The sequence below is a fragment of the Elaeis guineensis genome, chromosome 16 (genome assembly GCF_000442705.2).
Source record: "Elaeis guineensis isolate ETL-2024a chromosome 16, EG11, whole genome shotgun sequence".
Classification (NCBI taxonomy): domain Eukaryota; kingdom Viridiplantae; phylum Streptophyta; class Magnoliopsida; order Arecales; family Arecaceae; genus Elaeis; species Elaeis guineensis.
Window position 1 is genome coordinate 22,072,040 of NC_026008.2, and position 19,417 is coordinate 22,091,456.

At 34.4% G+C, this 19,417-nt stretch overlaps 1 protein-coding gene across 8 annotated transcripts in view; it reads right to left on the minus strand.

The window, feature by feature from the left end:
* Nucleotides 1–7,753: 7,753 nt before the first annotated feature.
* LOC105060652 (putative acyl-activating enzyme 19) overlaps nt 7,754–19,417 on the minus strand; it is a 28,635-nt gene continuing 16,971 nt past the window's right edge. Inside the window, exons 11-18 of one of the 8 annotated variants that reach the window (XM_073250045.1) lie at nt 14,194–14,328; nt 13,781–13,840; nt 13,024–13,108; nt 12,787–12,851; nt 11,381–11,440; nt 9,422–9,466; nt 8,881–8,990; nt 7,754–8,799 (exon numbers count right to left, since the gene is read on the minus strand). In XM_073250045.1, the coding sequence (XP_073106146.1) occupies nt 8,571–8,799; nt 8,881–8,990; nt 9,422–9,466; nt 11,381–11,440; nt 12,787–12,851; nt 13,024–13,108; nt 13,781–13,840; nt 14,194–14,328 (789 nt within the window). In that variant the 3' untranslated portion in view covers nt 7,754–8,570. Of the gene's footprint in view, nt 8,800–8,880; nt 8,991–9,421; nt 9,467–10,186; nt 10,466–11,180; nt 11,287–11,380; nt 11,441–12,786; nt 12,852–13,017; nt 13,109–13,780; nt 13,841–13,954; nt 14,016–14,183; nt 14,329–19,417 lie in introns of those variants that run through there. The other 7 variants (XM_010944441.4, XR_012137479.1, XM_019845826.3 and 4 more) reach the window with 7 other exon arrangements.

Genomic DNA, 19,417 nt, shown 5'->3' on the forward strand with positions numbered 1-19,417 from the left:
GGGAGATAGGGAACATAGAGATGATCCCAAAATCTGTAATGAGACGATGCTAGACATCGACTCCGATAAAGAGATGTGAAATAGCTTTTTTGATTGGATATCTTAAGAAGATATCTGAATGGAGTAGTCTATGGTTTCACTTTCTATGATAGATATCACAAAGTCTGCAAGAATCTGGGAGTTAGAACATTCATTTCGATGATGTAATTAAATTATTTGATCAGGAATGAGAAGAAATTATGTATTTACATGAAGGTTAGTGAGAGTGCTGTCACATTCCTCGTATTATATGTAGATGACATCCTCCTGACTGAGAGTATCTCATACTGACATCAGTTAAAATATAGTTGTATATAGAATTCTCCATCAAAAATATAGGGCAAGTATCCTATATTCTGAAAATATAAAGATATATAGAGATAGATCCAAGTGGATGCTTGGGTTTTTTCAGAAAAGTATATTGAGGAGATGCTGAAAAGATTCAGTATAGAAACCTCTGAAAGGGGTCAGCTATCCTCTTAGGCATAGGAGTATATACTCGATTTGATATAGCTATTGCTGTAAGTGTCACAAGTAGATATCAATCGAATCTAGGCTAGAAGCGCTAGATTGCTATGAAAATATCCTTAGGTACTTGAGAAGCACTAAGGATTTGTTCCTGATATTTGGAGAAGGATCAGAGCTAGGAGTGGAAGGATACATGGATGCTGGTAATAGAATGTCTACATCAAGATATATTCTTATACAATATTGGTTTGGTATATTGGAAGGATTTCAAGCAACCGATCAATGAAAGCTAAGTACGCTTAGATGTATAGGATGCATTCTGGTTCTAATGTTAGTTATAGAACTGGATGTTATGTTATCAGATACCATAACACTGTACTGCAAAGATAATGGCGCCATAGCTCTCGTTGAGAAGTCAAAGTCTCACCAGAAATCTAAGCACATAGAGCAGTAGTATATGCAACTACCTCATGTAGAAATACATAGAGGTACAAAGAGTATACTCCACATGAGATATTATAGACCCACTAGTTAAGTCACTTAGCCAGCCAAAAATCAAAGCCTGTCTTAAGAAGATAGGGCTTGGTATATGTAAGTTGGCTTTAGCACAAGTAAAAGATTGTTAAATATGTCCTAAAAGACAATCTTAGCTGACGCATATTATATTTCTAGGATATGATTTTTATACTTAATGGATAGTTTTATAATCATTCATATTGTATGTGTCCATGAATCATCCAAGAAATTAACAAAATGATAATATATATTCTCAAAGAATTAAAAATTTAAGGCATATGTCGTTAATGGTTAATTTCTAAATTGCTCTTGGTCATAGGATCATCATGGAGATGGTAATAGGTCCGGACAGACTGATGCATGGATCACTTCTTTTAGACAGACGAGTCTCAAGTCTGCGATGTAGGGATATTGGAGCGAGAGTGCAGGTGGTTGTTAAAGAATAACTAGCACTAAGTGTGACCAATATGAGAAGTCACATGGATATCTGCTCATTCGTTATTGACTTACTCGATGCTACAGTAGTGTGACTGATCCTTTGACCTACGATGCCATAGCTGCTCACAATGAGACTGCTGGAGTTTGACTACATATAAATATGATCTCAATGAGTCCATATAGTAGATGTTGGTGATAGTTGATCTACTATAGGAGCAGGATGCGCATCTAGATGGAATCTATCGATCCTAGTAGAGGAAAATAGTTTTATAGGGATTTGAGAGATAAAGTTCTTAAAGTCTATAGCCATAGCAATATGATTGATGAAAAAGAGTTTTCATGAGAATCACAAACGAACTCGAGCTAATTAAATTTATCATATAACCGATGTTGAGGTTTGATGATTTACCTATGACCTACCATCTGGTCGGGACTACAACAGAGGGACTGAATCACACGATAACTGTACCTAGAGATTCATCACCTTTTATTTTGCTGGATTGCCATTACATACTGTGAGGTGTGACTGATAAATTATGAGATCCATAAGTATTATCTTGATAATCGATGATCCTTGATGGGCAAAGTTGGAATGGTTCCAATCCATTGAAAGGAGTTTCAATGATATTGTGATAGAGATCACAATATGTCTTACTACCAGATAGAATAGAACCTATAGCATTACACACAAAAAAGATTTTTGACTAATCAGATAGTTGAATTATGATTATGAATCGCAATAGGATTTAATCATCAACATGATTGATGATTAACTAAATGCAAAAGTTATAATTAAATAACCCACTAAGAGTTAGTGAGTTATAGGAGGATAAATTAGTAATTAGATTGCTAATTGGTTCAATTTGATTGAGCAATGGAGCTTGGAACAAGTTTAATTGAATGGGATTCAATTTGGCTTACTTTGGATTTGATTTGATCAAGTCTAATTGGATTATGAGATAACTCAATTATAAGGGAGACTAATTCTTAATTTGATTAGGATTTAAGTGCTATTTAATTTTTAATTAGATTAAGATTTAATCAAGAGAGTTTGGGTTCCTAATTTGACTAGAATTTTAATCTCCTTGGGTCTAATCAATTTCTAATTAAATTAAGATTGATTGGAGTTTGATTTGATTTAAACAGCTACCTAAAGATGAGTCCCAATTTACTATAACTCTCTCTCTCCCAACGCCACTTATGGAAGCCCCATGAGGAGCCACCCATGATACCCCACGCCCACTTGTTTTTGTGTGAAATAAATCATGCCCCAAGTAGTTTTTTCGTGAGTGATGTGGGCGCAAAAGAGGAAGGATGGGGCGGCAAGGGAGAAGTCCTTCTCTTTTAAGGACTTTAATAGCCTAACTCCCTCCCAACCTAACCCTAATTGTTAGGGATAAATAGGGGGCACCTCTTATCAGATCTAATGCTAATTTTGGAGGTTGTTGTGGCATGTAAAGAAGAGAAAAAGAGAGGGGACGGCGTGACAGGGTGTGGCACACAAAAAAGAAGAAGAAAAGGGTGGGGTGCTAAGGAAGTTAGGGCTTCATCCCTTCTTTCTTACAATCAAAGTTTGGTTGTTAAGGTCTCTTCCTCTCTCCCTCTTTGTCCAAAAGGTGGACATTTTTTTTTTCTCCCTAGATGTCAAAGAGTTGGACATGTCTTCTCTTCCATAGATGTCCAAGAGTTGGACATTCATTCTCATGATGTCTAGCGTAGAGATCTTTCTCCTCCTATTATTCTTCTTTTTCTCTAAGAGGGTCTTGAGAGGAAAGAAGAGTCATCTTCAACCATCAAGATATAATCTCTGCAAGAGAGTTAGCAGCCCAGTGAGATTAAGAAGCTTCTGATCAGATCGAGGTCTGGTATAGATATCCGTAGAGGTCGGATGCTTGTATGACTTTAAGAGACCTTCTGAAAATATCCACGATCATCGGTTCACAATGTAGATCGATCCACATGAAGGTATAAAGATTAGATCTTCTCTACTTTTTTATTTAATTTCTGTATCTAAATCCTATCTCATATATATAGATCTTGTTGCATGCTTTAAAGATTTGATCTTATGCATGCTTAGATTAAAATAATTTTAATCTAAATTTTTTAAATTTTCACTACATATATATCTTGAAAATTTTTGCATCTATGAAATCATAAAATCCCAACAACTCTCTCCTTCCCATGCTCTCTCTCTTGAACACTCTCTTGCCCTGTGTTTTCTCTCTTCCTTTCTTCTTTTCTTCTTCTCTTCTTCTTCTCCTCTTCCTCCATGCTAGATGTTAACCCATCTCTTCTTGATCCTTCACATAGGTAAATGTTAAATCTAACTTCTTGTCTTCGTATTCTTCTTGTTGGTTTATGTTCTTCTTGTTAATTTCTATTTTGAAGGATGAAACCCTCCTCATGGGTTGCAGCCAAATAGAGGATGTTATGGCCATCACTTCCTTCACCAAAAGAGAAATAAATCTCTTTTCTTCTCTCTTTTGGCAATAGGCCTAGTTATCTATTTGTTCTCTTACTCTACTACTCAAAGATGGACCAAGCCCTCTACTATCTTCCTCTTAATCTCTCTATATCCTTATGTTCTTCTTTAATCTATCCTTATGTCCTTCTTGTGCTGATGGTTAATCTTAATCAAAGATTAATCTTGACTTTATTCGTTTTCCTAGTTTTCAACATATTGAGATCAAAAAAGATTGGTGTGGAGTCTCTTTCGGACTTACTAATTGAGATAAAGTCTAGTCCATTAATTTCTTAAGCTAATTGTGGATTATTATCATATGGGTAGAATGATATATTGAGTCTTAGAAATCAAAAAAATTAAGTCATAATTATGTAAGTTAGAAAAGAGAGTGATTTCTAAATTTTCTAACCCCGAATGTTGATTTAGGATGAATCGGATGTTTTAGTTGTGCGGTGGTTTAAGTTGGTATTGGATGAATTTTGCAAGCTATTAGAGATAAGGATCTCTAATCACAACTATATACATTAATTATAAATATTTGGTATCATATGTTAGAATCTATGGGCATTGCATACCTGCATGTATTGTAAGCTTTAATTCTTTATGATTCTAAATTATGCCAATTACGTAAATATAACATATAAAAATAATTTATAAAATAATAATAATAATAAAATGAAATGAATGATTTATAATAATCTAAAATTGAGGTAACTGGACTAATCACGATATAAGATAGCCTCTCCATAGGTAGAAATATGGTATTTTTATCGGTATATCCTCGCCATTGGCAAAAATATTATATTTTTATTAGTATGGCCTCGTCATGAATAGAACTATAATACTTTTATTAGTATGGCCAGTGACGAGTAGGAGCATGACCATGAATAGTCTAAATGCTAGAAATTATGATCCGATCCATATTAGACATATTATAATAAGATAATAAATGAGAATAATAGCTTAGTACTAGTGTTAACAGAAATAATAATAATTAAAAATGAAATCTTAGTGGAATGAAATTTCTTATCTAATTATATATAATGAAAATATTAGAGCTATTGTTGATGAAGTACTGTATACATCTAAATTATTATATCTTGAATTTGATGAATATCCTAATATCATTATAGAGATAGGTAAATGAATACACAATTATTAATTGCGGAGACTTAAACCATTATTTTCTCAATGGATATATTTATTAAAAAATTATTATCTTTTTATACATTTGTGTATGGTTAGAAAATCCCTACTAAGATGTTAGCTCATATTATTATTTTTATTTCTTTTTAGAGCCACAAAAATCAAACTAGATCAGACTAAGTTGAAACTTTTTGGTGAGAGATAGTAGCAATTAAGTTTTGTAACTGATACTAGAAGTATCTAAACCATATATTTTTAGATAACTTTAATTTTCAATAAAAAATATTATATATGGTTTGCCTTAGCTATTTATCTCTCAGAATTAAATATTTTAATTCAGATATATCAGGTCTGGCATATACTTTAGAATTACACTCTAGGAGATATACACCCATGTCACGTGGCTAACTAAGTGTGGGGTTTGGGACATGACAGCCTGCCAATAGCAGAAGCAATGAGAGCCTTGAGCAGGTTTGGTGTCAAGTAAGCAGACATGGAGAATCTAATGATGCTCCTGTCACTTATTCGAACTTCTGCTCATTGGCAGCCACTTGAGCTTGGATGTTGCTGTATTATAGGATGGCTCCACACGCATCTCTGCTACCTCAACTACTAGGTTCATACATCTCGCATGGTTTAACTTTTCATTGCCAGGACTTACAGGTGACCTTGCAGCTTCTTATGGTTCACGACTCATATTAAGTAGTTGATGGACAATGATCTCCCATTGTATGCCCATGATATATTATCAATTGCTTTAGTATGCGTCTATCTTGGTGGATATCTTCCTTTGCTCTTCGACGGTGAAATTGCCTGCACCCATTTCTATATAATGTATACTTGATGATCACAGATAAGCGGCAGGTATATGTTGATGTCTAAAGAGCTAAATTTTTGCTTGGTTATGTGTCAACACTCATATTTCCTTAGATAATCACTGTGCTAGACACAGTAGAAATATGGAGGTACTACATGTTCTGGCTTCATTTGTTTTCCCTCATTGGTGCTTTATTTGTGGCACTTGGGGTTGGTGGTGCTTGAATAACAAGTTATGGGAACACAGTGCCCCTTGGAGTTACTGTATTTTTTAGTTAGGTATTCAGTCATTTGAATTGTTGTAAGAGTTATAAGTGTTTATATAAATGTTCTCATCAGATTTGTAGCAATCACATCAAAAGAAGTTTGGGGAAAAAATGACGGATACCTATTCCAACACATTGAACAGCAAGACTGAGCCGATAACAAGCATTACACCTATTTCATTTGGATGGTTGCAGCAAAATTTGCCTCTGTATGATCAAACCAACCATGAGAAGCTCAATTCTTTGGTTGTCTACTGGTGAACCTCTCAGCCATTATTGAATGCAATGGAACCCTTTTACCTGCCAGTCACTCGAGCCAATCTATGGGAAAATCTCAAGGCATTATTGAATGCTTGGGAATCCTTTTGCCTGCCAGAGTTACTCAAGGCAATCTGCGGGAAAACCTCAAGGCAATCTCGCAGTGCAGGACCACAGAAAAATAACACATTATTAATTTTATTGGGGTACATTTGCTATCGTTTTCTTTTTCTGTTTCAGGTTTCCAAAACCCCAGAAAACTGAACTAGATTGAGCATATTTGATAAAACCCTTTCTTTACGTCGAAACTTCAGAGATTTTGGTAACAAAGATCTATTACTTTCAAAAATAGAGAGAAAAATAAAATCCAAGGAATGGAAGATGATTTCTGCAAATGCTATCTTCAATGTTGATATACATGTATCTTCACCACTTTGCCGAGAAACAAAAATTCAGTCAACGATGAATCGGAATAGCCTGAAGGCCATTTAAAGCGGGGCAACTATAGATCAATGTTTAACCAAAAACTCCAAGCGATGCAGGAGAAATTGGAGTTTAACTTTTCTTGCGCTTCGATTGAAAAATTCAAAAAAAAAAAAAAAAACTGTAGCATAAGTCAGGATAAATTAACGGTGTCTTTGAATGCAACAAGAATTGCTTGGAAAAAGGTAGCAAATTTGGAAAACTTATAAGTAACATTTGTGGAAAATATTTTCATTTTCATGAAAAATCTTAAATGCCATTTAGCATCAATTCCATTTATTATTTTAAAAACATAAAAATATAATTTTTATTTTTATTTTATTTTTAAATTATATTTTTCAAAAAAATTATAAATATTAAAATGATAATCAAGATGATACTAATGGTGGCAAAGATGGTAGAGGCAGTAGCATAGGAACGGTGGTGGTGAGGACCAACGGTGGTAGTGTTGCTGAACTGATGATAAAGGCCATGATTGCAAAGGTGGTGTGATGAAATTGGGCATGAAAATGTCAGCAATAATGGATATAATAAGTACACTGCTGATAAAATATATAAATATCCTTCTTATTTTAAAACTAGTAAAAAAAAAAATTTATTACCTATATTTTTTAGAAAAAATAAAAATGACATTAAAAGAAAGTATAGCAACAGCACCAAATACTCTATGATTTTGTTTTCTTTAAAAAAAATAAGAAAAAAAATGCTAAATAACCCTTAGCTTTCCATTTTCTATCAATTTCCATGCAGCCAAACATACAATTGGAATATAAAATAGCCAGCACGTGCACAATTGATAGGTTTAGATGTGGATAGATAGTTTTCATGCAACCTCTTGACATGATTCCAACATAGTATTTATTAAAAAAAAAAAAAAAAAAGGATAGTTGAGTGCACAAAACTCCCACCATTGCGAGATCTAGAGAGAGTCAAATATATACAATTTTATCCCAAAATTCAAAAAAAATTGTTTCCATATTTTGAACCTAAACTATTGCACCAAAGCTCATCCTTTCTCCGACATGATATCTATCATGCCAATATATTTGGATATAATTTTGTCCCTTTCCTTGAAGCAGAACATGGGTGCAACCATATGGACACCATAGCTATCAATTACCTAGAAACAATCTTAGAAAAGGTAGAGGCAATTATTTTGCTGGGACAACTTTCGAGTTCTCATTAACTTCCTGCAGACAATTGTCAAGATGTAAGAATGGCTGTTTCGATTCTCATCCCTTCCAATTAGACAGGTCAGCTCCTGCAGACAGCTTTCAGGACAGAATTGAACCTCTATTTGTCTCTTGGTTGCATATTAGAACAAAGTCACCAATTGCTTGAGGTCCCACTCAGATTCACCGTGCATGTCAGGTAACACCACAGGAGGATCCAGTAGATCTGTAGCATGCGGGACGCTTAAAACAACAAAGACAATGTTGTTGACACCTTGAGAGCATGTGCAAATGTACAGTACTTGATTTGCCATCAAGAGTCCAAGGACAGTGAATTGCATTTGGATATTATAGCTGAATTTGCAACGGAATCGGAATTCTTGTCATCCTTTTCCAACAGGTGATGTGCGAATTTGTCTGACACTAATCTACCACTGGCATGAACCAGTAGGGATGGTCTCTATTGACATATGTGACAGTCCCATATAAAATCACTTAATGATGTCAGGGAACCACTGCGATGCAATGGATATAATCATCTCTGCAACCAACAAAGATGCGACCGCTGATCATTACTGGTGAAGAGAAGATATCCCCCGGAAGGTCCATGACCGCAAACTGTTGTACAGGTGAGCTCTCTGGAACCCCTTCCAGATGAATCATCTCTTGCTTGGCATCTTCATTTATCCGAATGACATGGATGCTTCCTGAACTGCTGCAGATGCAAGCCAACCTGAAAATGAATAGATAACTGAAGATTTCTCTAGGGGACAAAATGGATCTGAGACGTTTGGTCACCAATAATTCCATTTACCGGTCACATGGATAGGAAGGGTTGGATTTGAACTGGGTGTGCTCATCAACATAAGCAGACGAAGTGATTGGGTCTCCAACTTGATATTCCCAAATTAAAGCTCCTTGTTCCTGCAAATAACACTTACCAGTTCAGATTGACAGGAGTTGTGACCATCTATCAGTTCATATCTCTGGTAACACGAGCAAATCTGCATACTTCAGTGACCATTTCAAGTGTCTTATGCGTACAAAACAAGCAACATCCATCTAAATGACAACTAGTGCAAATTAAATTTGTAAACTTGTGCAGGTTGGGACTTCTATAATCAGTCATGTAGGAATGAACTTCCAATATTTAGCATTTTAAATATAAGCTGCCGATAAATTTTAAATTCGCTTATCATTTCACATCATATTTCCTGCACCAGGCAAATATCATAAAAATTGCATATGATTTCTCATAGGGTACTCTTGCTCAGGGTTTGCATGTAAAATTAGATAAACCATTGAAAATAAAGTGGAAAAATATCAATTTAAACACGTTGAGCACCAGAGCTCACCAAATCAAATGAGTACACACTTCCATTGCGGGAACATATCAGCACCTTCAGATGACACAAAACAAACAATTAGTGCAACAATCAATTGGATTCTAAAGATGAGAGGATTACTGCATATTTGCTACTACATCAAGGAACTGCATGCATCTTTGTGGCAGTGTTTAGTAACCCAAATAGAATCACTATAGTGATCTAAGATCACCGATGATCTGAATCCTATGGTGATTTGATCCCCAGTGATATAAAATCACTATATTTGGTCGGCCATGATCCAATGATTAAAGATCATTAGGTATATACGAGTAATCTATTTGGTATTCCATAAGAATCCAAGATCACCGACTATATAATACTAAAACTACCTACGATAAATTTCTAAAAATATATTTATTAATCATTAAAAAGTGTTATAATAAAATATTACTAATATTAATTATTAATATATTATATAAAAATATATTCATTAGTCCTATAATAATCCTATAAAAATATATTAATTATTATTATAAAATTATTATATATTATCTATTAATATGAATATTTATTTTGATTAAAAAAATAAGGCAAATAGAAGTAATACATTAAATACTTTTATTATATAAACATAGAGTACAATAAGATATTTCTACTCTAATTTAAAATTATCATTGAATCATAATATGATTAATAAATATATTATAACGTAATTATATCATAAATATAATATATAATATCAATATAATATAATACAATATATATAATATTGATATAATATATTAATGGTATATTGATATACCAATTTTTTGCAAGATTGAGGGGTATTTGTCTTAAAATTTTAGCCCAAGATCACTGTCCAAGGGTGATCTTGAATTTCCGACCTCAAGGATAAGTATCCCATCATTGAGTTGAGTGGTGATTTGAGATCGCTACCATATAGGATCACCATGGTGCACCCAAACATTATAATCTCATCACCTTCACCCACATCATCCTTAATCTTGGATGGATCACCCCATACCAAATGCCCCCTCCAAATATTCTACATACAATCAACATCATTGTTGCCTGCAATGAGAATTAGTGTTGCTTGAAGATCTTAGATAAGACACTACCAGCTGTTCTAAAGCAAATTTCAGAACCCCTCTCATATTCACTTGATAGACTTGTAAATATAATGCAACTCTTGGTCTTGATGTTCAACTCACATGATGCAAAATGATATTTCCCATCAACAAGTAAATTATGGAAAAAAAGAGTAAGCACAAGATGTACTAGTATGACATAGATCAACAACATAGATATCCAGTCAAAGGAAAGCTTGAAAAACACATGAAATATGAAAGAAACAAATGGGAAAAAAAAAGAAAAAGCATTTGAAATCCCTAGTAGTGACCAATAACTTGACAATAATTATGAAAGAAACAACGCTTTCGAAATAAACAGAAAGTCACATAAAGACTGTAACATAAGAAGATATGAAGTTCATGAAATGAGATAGTTCCCTCATGATGATATCCAGAGAGGGGGAAACCTAATTCATAGGACTATATCTTGAACCTTCTAGCCCCTTAATGCATTATGCACCATAATATAGTCCAAATTTAAGCCATATAACAACATCAAAAGGTGCTCGCAGTTAGAGTTCCATGTATTAAGTATTCAATTAGAATGTTCATGCAATCTTAGTACTATTTGATGACTTAAGACTGCAAGATATGAATCATGAAATAAGATAGTTTCCTCATGATGCTATTCAGAGAGGGGAAGAGGGGAAAAAGACCTTAATCATCAGACTAAGTCTTGAACCTTCTAGCATTATGCATCATTAGGTAGTATAATTGAAGGTAACTAATGACATCACAAGGTGCTTGCTGTTAGCGTTCCATCTACAAACTCCAATTAGAATGTCAATGCAATTTTAATAATATTTGGTTACTTGAGATGTCATTTAAAAGAAGTGCTTGCTTAAAGAAATCATACCTGACTTGGGAGAACAGAAGATATGCAAGCTCCAGCAAATAGTGGACCATCAATAGTTATCTAGTACATTTAAAATACAACTATCAGAAAATGAATATTGAATGATAATAAATGCAATGTCAAAGGTGGAGATTACAGTCAGATCTAAAAGACAAACATTTCAGAGCCACCAGAAATTAATAAACTATGAAATAAAAAACTTCGTGTATTCCACTAGTCAACATAGGTTAGAACCAAAGAAGAATATATTAACCACAACATATTTGTACTGAAACAAGCACAAATCTAATACCAGCCATCATTTTAAGTCAAAACATATTCAAATAACAGACGTAGAAGAATATTTAGTTGACTATTATGTCCTCGTAATTTCAGATTCGTAAATTCAAGTAATAGATTTTGATACAAAAAAAATATTTATACCCACTGAATAACAATAACCATCAAAGCCCTATCACAGCTGTTGCTGGTCATAACAATCCTTGTTAACCACACTCTTAAATAGGTCTATATCTCTAGCATCACTACAATTATACCAGGAGTAATGGGATCCCACTAGAAATTTGTAATTAAGCAAGCCTAGGCCCCAGGATTACTACAAAGCACCCCATAGAAGTCCTTGTGTTGCATGTCTTCTAGTTTTATTGTTCAAGGACAAAGTGATTGAAAGCCATGTTGTTTCATGGTGTCAACCTATTAAAATAACCTAACTATCATAGTGCTTTGAATTTAACCTTATAAACTTAATCCCAATTACATAAACTAAACTGCATGGATAACAAAATGGCAAATTGAAGTTTGAGAATGTTTTATGACCGGTTCTTAACATTGCACTGAATCTTACAAATTGGGATCAAACTTCTAGCCAAGACAACTTTGGCCAAGAAAAGGGTGACATGAGAAAGACAAGTGATGTGTTGTGAGCCCTAGCTACAGTCAAATACATCAGCCTTATTCGCTGATCTACAAAAGGACAGTAAATTAATCAAATGCATTCCTTGCACTGAAAGGCACTTAAAAGAACCAAATCCTAACCTTGAGTCCATCTCAACATCAGCATCACTGTTAATGTCATCTTATGAAGTTGCTGTCTGTGCAGTAATTTGAATGGGAAGGGCAAAAAAAAAGTACCTGATCTAATGAATAAAATATATAACGAATAAAATATGTAATAAATAAAATAATTAAATGTCTCAAAGACAGTGAATTAAATATGTCTTTTAATATATCCTGCAATTCTTCATACTAATTTTTAAATCATTAAATGAATAAAATATATGATGGAAAAATTTCAAATCATTTGTTAAAATTCGCACAACACTTCCAGAGAAGGATCAAAGAAAACATTGTTTAATTGGATTAACATGTGCATGCATTGAGCATTAAGCAACATTATATGGAGATACCTTCCAAATGACAGCTCCTTTGTAGTTCAACACAACCACATGCCCATCTACCAAGCAACAAATAACTGCAGAACAAATTTTCCATGAGTACTTTGATGCAACTTGTACATAAAAGGTACGCCATGTACAGTAGACCCCTTTTTTCTTGAAGAACTAAAAAAAATAAGTAAACATATCTAAAGTGCAGCTTTGGGACTATGGGGTGGCTTGATTTTGGCTGAAAAAATAGACAAGTACCATTTCCACCTAGAGGATCCAAGCAAAGAGATCCAAAAATTGGTGCTCCTGCCTCATACAACCAGGCAATGCTGAATGGCAATACCTGCTTCGTTTAAAACAATTAGAAACAAACTCGTACAATCTAGAAAACATACTAAGGCCTACAAGAGAAATTTTAGATTAAGAAATGTTATGATGCAAACACAGATAAAAACTAGAAGAAAACTTTGGAGGATTTTTTTTTCCCCTAATTATTGAAAGAAATAGCAGAAAAAACAGCAAGGACAACAACAACAATGATGATGACGACAACAATGATAATAGTCTTCATGTTTTCACAGTGCCAGTCATCTTATACAATAACAGAAAAGGATTTTATCCATTCTTTCAAGATATGTTCTTGTTATAATAAGAACTGCTATCCAAGGCTTTTGTACAGTCCTTTTGACCAAACATACATCGTGTCATAAACTCTATGGTCCAATTTTGACAAGCAATCCAAAACTATGCCAGAATTATTGACCCGCATTAGATCTATATACCACACACTGATCACTCTGATACAAAAACATGATAATTTAGGTAATCAAACTTTAGCTTAAAAGGCATTAAGGAACTCAAACTGTAATCTTGTTAAACTAGAAGCAACCCTGAAACTTGCCTTCTTTCTAAGATATTCCCCTTTTGTTAGCATACGACTACCAACCTGATAGTTTAGAAGTGCAATGAAATTAACAGATATTCTCATCATAGGAAACTATGATCACTGTAATACCTCTAGTGATATTGCAGTCACACGGCCACTTGTAGATGCCACATAGATCATGTTATGAACCTAACAGAAGAACACCCACATAGATTAGATCATGAACAAGGCAATCAATTAATCTAGACTCTGTTATTATTAAATCTGAAAAGAATAACGAATTTCAAGCTCTGATTTACTAACTTTAATATGTCCATAATGTCCAGTTGCAGTTTATATATGCTGATGATTATCACAATTGCAACTGAGAAGGATCATCCAACATCAATATCATTTCAAATATGTTGCAAGACTCAATTGATTATAGGACTTAAGGCATTGCTATTGAACTTGTACTGGAAACCCAAAAAAAAAAAAAAAAGACAAAAACAAAAACTTAAGTCACTAGGTAAATCTATAAATCCTTCTTTACCATTAATTACCACTAAAATCGCTTTCTTTGTTGTCACAAACTTCTCCAAAATCATTCTCAAAACAAGTATTCTTAGTCTTCCCAGCTTTTTCCAGACCCTTGGACACGCATCTAACTTCCTCTTCTTAAATGGCCACACAAATGCCTGTTACGGCATCAAAACAGCAGCAAAAAGGAAGAAACAAAAGATGAGATGGTAAGAGAGATGAGAAGTTGGGAGAGGAGAGGAGAGAGAAGGCAAAGAGGAGAGATCAAGGATTCCACATAGATTAAACTGATCCATGCAGTATCAATTCTTATTAATAAAAAATGTGAGCCATCACAAATTAGGGCGAAAAAGACAATAATGCGCTTAATAAGTGACCGGAACCTATACAATATAAGTTTGAGCTTTTATGGTCTCCAAAAAGGCCCAATAACACAAAAATAAAAATAGAGAACAACCCACCAAACATAATACAGCAGACTATCAAGTAAATATATGGAAAAACCTCCTTGTTGATAACAGCCACCCTCACGCTAGAGCATAAATTTCAATCTTGACCAACTTGACAATAATGTAATTCAATTGATCTCATGGGAGAGCTTTGGTAAGCACATCTTCAAGTTGAGAACTGACTGAACATAAAGCATAATCTCTTTATTGGCAACTTTCCCTAAACAATACAAAGATCTATTTCAATAAATCTAGTCCTCTCATGGAAAATTGGATTAGTTGCAATATACATGAAAGCTACTCATCACATAAGAGGGGAATAGATTGGGAGACATAAATCCTCACTTAAATAGGTGCAAAGCCATATAAATTGACATGTGGCAGAATAGCTTTATATTGTGCTTACACAATCAACCTTGCTGCTATAGTATTTTTCTTGCTTTGTGTATAATCAAATCCCCCCCCCAACCCCGAACCAAAAAAAAAAGTACACCTTCTGCAATAAGGACATTCTGCCCGATCAACATCTAAATATTCCCAAACATTTTACTATGTTCCCCAACTACAAAATATTCCTTGTATTGGTGATCTTTTAGATATCTCAAAACCCGATACCAAGGTTCACTATCTCGATACCAAATCCCGTACCCGTCCATCCTTTTATGGTGTTGGTATGCGGTTTTGTATAGTATGAAAAAGCATACCAAGTGTTGATATTGTATGTTACACCACATATCGAGCAAGGCAAGCCATACAGCAAATCATGCCTGATACACAACTTCAAGATGAGGATTACGAGGACCAACAATCGTCGAACTGGCTCAACCGGTGGTTCAATACATACCAAAAAAACCAAACTGATGCCAAGTCAGGATGGTTCCACAAGTTGGGTTAATTCGATTATATCATCACCCCTCGGGTTTGACGATTTGAGAGGCTTCAAGGGCTCTCTCATATGCTCTCTCTCTCCATCAGACATTGCTTGCTCCCCCCTCTTTGATGTCCATGCTGTCTATCACCAGTAAGCCTCCTCTTTCTCTCTCTCTCCATCGGATGTCCCTCACTCCTCCCTCTTCAACACCAACATCATCGATAAGCCTCCCAGCTTCTCTCTCTCTCCCCATCCATCTCTCTCCATCGGATGCTGCTCGATCCCTCCTCTTCGACATCGTGACACCATTGCCAAGAAACCTCTGCCCTTTCTCCCCCTTCCTCCATCTCTCTCCCTTTCCCTCCCCTCCTGCCTCTCCCTATTTCGCTATGCCATGGCATAGCACAATATGGATCCATATTGCACCAAGTTGGTTGGTAGCCAATACGAGCCTGAAACCAACTTGGATGAGGACCAGCATAAACTAGCAAACGACACTAACTACATGAGTAATATCAAGTCAAGCAATGACCAAATATATCAACTCTCCTAGTCAACAATACATTTTTGGATAAAGTAGAAGCTCCCCTTGGTCAGTGTGTAATTTTAAGTTGGCGTCCACTGGAGTCTGCAATTTTACAACCAAGAAGTCGGATATCTTCAAGAAGATCCATGACATACTTCCTTAGTGAAACATCTTTCTTGGAATGCACATCTCAATTCTTGTGAAATAATAAAGTTGTCTTAAATCTTTGATCTCACCTCTCTTAAGAACTGATTAACCATTGATTTGTTGTCCCTATAAGAACAATATCTTATATCATAAAAACCAATCATACCGCCCTGAACCATCCGATTTGGGGACGGGGGGCGCGTAACATGAACCATAGCACCCCTGAAGTGGAATGCTTTGGCATTTCAACATGGAATAGGGCCCGAACCAAGCAATTCGAGCCCTATTCCTCCTTCAATAATTGAGAGGGAGGCAGAGAAGACCTCTCATGCTTTCTACACTTTTCCATATTTTTTTCTTTACTCAAAGATGATGAAGAAAAGGTATTTTCATGGATTTCCGCCCATATCCAACACAAAATCAGGGAAAAGCCCTCTCCCATTCCCTCTCCTTTTCTTGCCATGCCAAAATTGGCCAAAAGTGGGAAAAGTGAGGGAAGATCATGCCAAAATTTTGGATTTTGTCATGATTTCACGATATGCCGTAGATCTAGGCAATGCAGCCAAAATCATAATTTTTGTTGGATACATGAAATTTTTAAATTAAAAATATATTTTTAATTAAAAATAATAATACATAAAATAATGATCAAAAATTTTTGGAAAAATCGATAGCATGTTTAAGGCTACACATGCTACTTGCTATCTCAATTTGATAACAATTTATTTAAATTCAAGCATGATCATGCATGTAGCAACCTAAGCACAAACTTAAATAAATTGGAAAAAATAGTGTGATTGGTGCATACCCATGTGCTAAGGAAAATATGATAGGGTGTTCCACTAATGCGAACTAAAATTAATTTTCTAAATATTGTTATAATTAATAATAACTTTTTATTAAAAATAAAAAATATTTAAATAATTACAAAATTGTGAAAAATTAGTATCATCTATGGAAACTCAGGAGTTTTTTCTAAAGCAATAGTATATGATTTTTTGCATTGCAATGAAATCTACTAATTTTTAAATAATTAATTAAATAATGATCAGTTGATATAAAAGTATATGCAGCATCCATAATCATATGAATTAAAATTAACTTTCTAGATATGTTATAATTGAATATCAATTTATTATATAAAAAATAATTCAAAAATATTTACATAATTATAAAATTATGAAAAATCAGTAGCTTGTATATGTAATGTAGAAGTAATTTCCGAAGTAATTCGGTGATTTTTGCATTGCAATAAAAATCATAATTTTTAAATAATCAATAAAGTAATTAATCAGTTAATGAAAAATATATGACATACGTTCGTCAAACTTGTAGAAATGGATACAAAAAGGATCCAGAGCATAATATAGATTAAGATCAAGAGGTGATGCTTTTGGACTACCATCACTAAAGTTGTAGATGGTGCAACGTGGAGATCAAGAAAGACAAGGTGTGACATACGTTTGTCAAACTTGCAGAAATGGATACAAAAAGGATCCAGAGCATGATATAGATTAAGATCAAGAGGTGATGCTTTTGGACTACCATCACTAAAGTTGTAGATGGTGCAACGTGGAGATCCAGAAAGACAAGGTGTGATGATGACAATGACAGTTCGAGCAATGATGTCTTTGGTGACTAGGGAGGTAGCATCGACATGGCACGACTATATATGACTCAACCCCAAGGTCTTAAATTCACCCATAACCATAAGGCCCAATTCAATCATGCCACATAAGATAGAGATCATAGTGCATGACCTAACAGAGCCCATGAGGATACTATCACATGAGACAAGCTCCTCAAGGTTGTTTGGGACATGACATTGCTACTATAGATGACCTCACAAATCAAGTAGGGTCCTTGGACATATCTTGATTTAATTGCACACCAGGATTTTATTGCACCAGCTAGGCTATGACTCATGGATATTCTTCATCTAAGGTGTTGTATTAGATTGGCTACCACCCTCCAAAGACTCAGCAATTTATAGGTTGAAATCTTCTAATGGCTTAGTCCATATCAAATAGAGGATCAATATCAGGGTAGCTATCCAACAGGCCAAGATAATGGAATGCAGGGATATGGGACAAATTACCTGAAAAGTTGGACTAACATCCCAAGCTCAAACTGTAATCGCAATGCCGACACATACGAAGGACATATACAGTCTACAGAATTGTAGATGTTAATACTTATTCTGTACTTAAAGCACATTTTACATTGTATACATATATATATATATGTACTCATGCATTCAGTTATGTTACAATTGCATTAATTATACTTTAAACTCATTTGATCACAAAAAAGACATCAAAACAACAACAAAATCCTAAATTAAGCAACCAAAATAATTAAAATAGTAACTAAGAACAAAAAGATTCAAAAAACCAAAAAACTAAAAATTAAAAAAAAAAGAATCTAGCATACTGATCAGATGACCGGTATGCTATACTGTACCTTACTAGTCACCAACCAGTACAGCATCTAGCACCGCTTGATAAAAACAATCATATCATGAGTAGTATTCTAAAAACAAGAGTGATCAGCTTGATTTCTTTTGAATCCAAAATCAAATACAATATGGTTAAATTTGTTAAATCAAGCATATGGAGATTGCTTCAAAAAATAAATGGATTTTACAAATAAGTTTTAAACCTTTAGCTAGAGAAAAGCCCAGGAGTAAATCCATATAAACCTCCTCTACAAGTCAAGCTAAAATATTGACAATCAAAGATTAACAGTTATTTAAATAACAATCTGAACATAGTTGAGCTTTGCCGAGAGAGTCTTGAAGTAAACTACTCCAAAAGTATGGACATAGCTCCCAACAATAGCTGAGCTAGGTATCTCTCAATAGAACCATTAGTTTCATACTTAATTGTGTACACCCAATAGCATCCAACTAGTCATTTCCCTTCAAGGCACTAAACCCCAGGTTCCACTTTTGTGTAGTGCTTCCATCACACTATCATAGCCTTGTCAAGTCAGGATGTGAGTAAGCTTCTCAAAAATTCCTCAAAGTAGATGTGGAAGAGATTACAAGAGTAAAAGATATGTACATGAGAAAGGGAGTCGAAGCAAATAAAATTACAAATGAGATGGGAGCTAAATGTTTTTCCATTTTCAAGGAGCCATGTGCGGATCACAATAAATGACAAGAATAGATGTAGAATTGATACTTGTACCTAGATCTCCAACAAAATTGGTTGATGATGAAGATTTGGTTGATTGATCAAAAATCATGTCTT